The sequence below is a fragment of the Buceros rhinoceros genome, unplaced genomic scaffold (genome assembly GCF_000710305.1).
Source record: "Buceros rhinoceros silvestris isolate BGI_N320 unplaced genomic scaffold, ASM71030v1 scaffold32043, whole genome shotgun sequence".
In the NCBI taxonomy this organism is placed as follows: Eukaryota; Metazoa; Chordata; class Aves; order Bucerotiformes; family Bucerotidae; genus Buceros; species Buceros rhinoceros.
Genome location: NW_010404776.1, coordinates 12,651 through 14,255, shown reverse-complemented (window position 1 = coordinate 14,255; position 1,605 = coordinate 12,651). Strand labels below are relative to the sequence as shown.

The 1,605-nt window shown below is 57.4% G+C and overlaps 1 protein-coding gene across 1 annotated transcript in view; it reads left to right on the top strand.

Annotated features, from left to right (window-relative positions):
- Positions 1-556: 556 nt before the first annotated feature.
- STX1A (syntaxin 1A (brain)) overlaps positions 557-1,605 on the top strand; it is a gene marked incomplete at its 3' end in the record, with an annotated part of 13,670 nt that continues 12,621 nt past the window's right edge. Inside the window, exon 1 of the mRNA XM_010133510.1 lies at positions 557-647. Coding sequence (XP_010131812.1) covers positions 599-647 — 49 coding nt within the window. The remainder of the gene's footprint in view (positions 648-1,605) is intronic.

Genomic DNA, 1,605 nt, shown 5'->3' with positions numbered 1-1,605 from the left:
CACTAGATCAGGTTGCTCAAAGCTCCGTCCAGCCTGGCCTTTCTGAGCTGCAATCACACACTGCCGGCTCATGTCCCATTTGTCACCCACCAGTCCTGCTCTGCAGGGCTGATCGAGGAGCTTTGCTCCTGCAATGCAGAGAAGAGTCCTGCAGGGCACAGGTGCCCGGAGATGTTGCAGTGGGTGTGCTCTCTGGGGCGTGAGCTCAGGCTGGGTCCTGGTGTTTGGACACCAGAGTGAGGGCAGGTCGCTCTGCGCCAGGTCCTGTCGGTCAGGCAGGGCTTGAGGCTTCCCCAGCTGATTTACTTCTCTCAGTGTGGCATGTGCTGTAGTGCCCTTCTCTCTAGCCAAGCCAATAGTCCTGGCAGCCCGGGAGACTCGTGTAAAAGCCCTCAAGCCCCTCCAAGGCGTCTCCCTAGGGAGATGCCGGGACTCAACCATGGGCTCTGTGCTCAGCAGTGTCTTCCCCCAGTTGGAGCCGTGCGCAGGTCATGCAGGCACGCGTGGGGTGCCCGTGGGGCCAGGGAGGAAGGGACTTGCTTGTACTGGTTTGCTCTTTTCTTTCTCCCCAGAAACAAAGGAGGAGCTGGAAGAGCTGATGTCAGACATAAAGAAGACGGCGAACAAAGTGCGCTCCAAGCTAAAGAGTGAGTGTTTGCCCGCGGTGCTGCTGCGGGGCTCCCGTCCTGGGCCGGGAGCAGCAGGCAGGGAGCAGTGCTGCCCTGCTCCGTGCCCCCAGGGCTCAGCTCTTTCCAGGCGGCGACAGGGTTTAGCCTGCACAAAACAAAAATCCTTATCCAGAGATGTTTTGTTCTGGGCTGTTAAGGGGCTTTGAGAGCCCGAAGGATTGCAGGAGGCTCCGGTTCCTGTTTCCTTCTTCCAGAAAAGACTCTGGTATCGTGTTTACCTGGAGCAACAGATGATTAGTCCTTGTGCTTTGTCCCAATCGCCTCATGGCCAGCATGATCAATGAGAGAAAACAGTCAGGACTGATGAAAAACACCATCTGCTGACAACGGATCGACTTCGTTAGGACAGGCATTGCTCACGCAGTGGCTAATTCTAATTACCAGCTTCTTGGGAAAATGTGATTTTATTAATTGTCATAAATGCACAATGTTTGCCAATACCGTTCCTTGGGAGCAGGAAGCGGTTTGTGACAAGTGTGGAGGAAGGCCAGTTGCTGATGAAATCTGCTGGGCAGGCAGCAGCCCGTGAGCTCGTGGGCAGGGCGTGCTCCGAGGCGCCGGGGCTGCCTGGCTGTGTGGGACGGGACCTTTCAGATAAGCTCTAGATACAGACGCTTGTTCCAGGAGAGAATAGCAGGGAGCGCAGAGGCTGTGCTGATGTTCTCCAGCACTTCTGGAGCACGCTGTGCTGTTGGACGCCCTCTGCCAGCACCGCGCAGCAGCCCGTGAGCTCGTGGGCAGGGCGTGCTCCGAGGCGCCGGGGCTGCCTGGCTGTGTGGGACGGGACCTTTCAGATAAGCTCTAGATACAGACGCTTGTTCCAGGAGAGAATAGCAGGGAGCGCAGAGGCTGTGCTGATGTTCTCCAGCACTTCTGGAGCACGCTGTGCTGTTGGACGCCCTCTGCCAGCACCGCA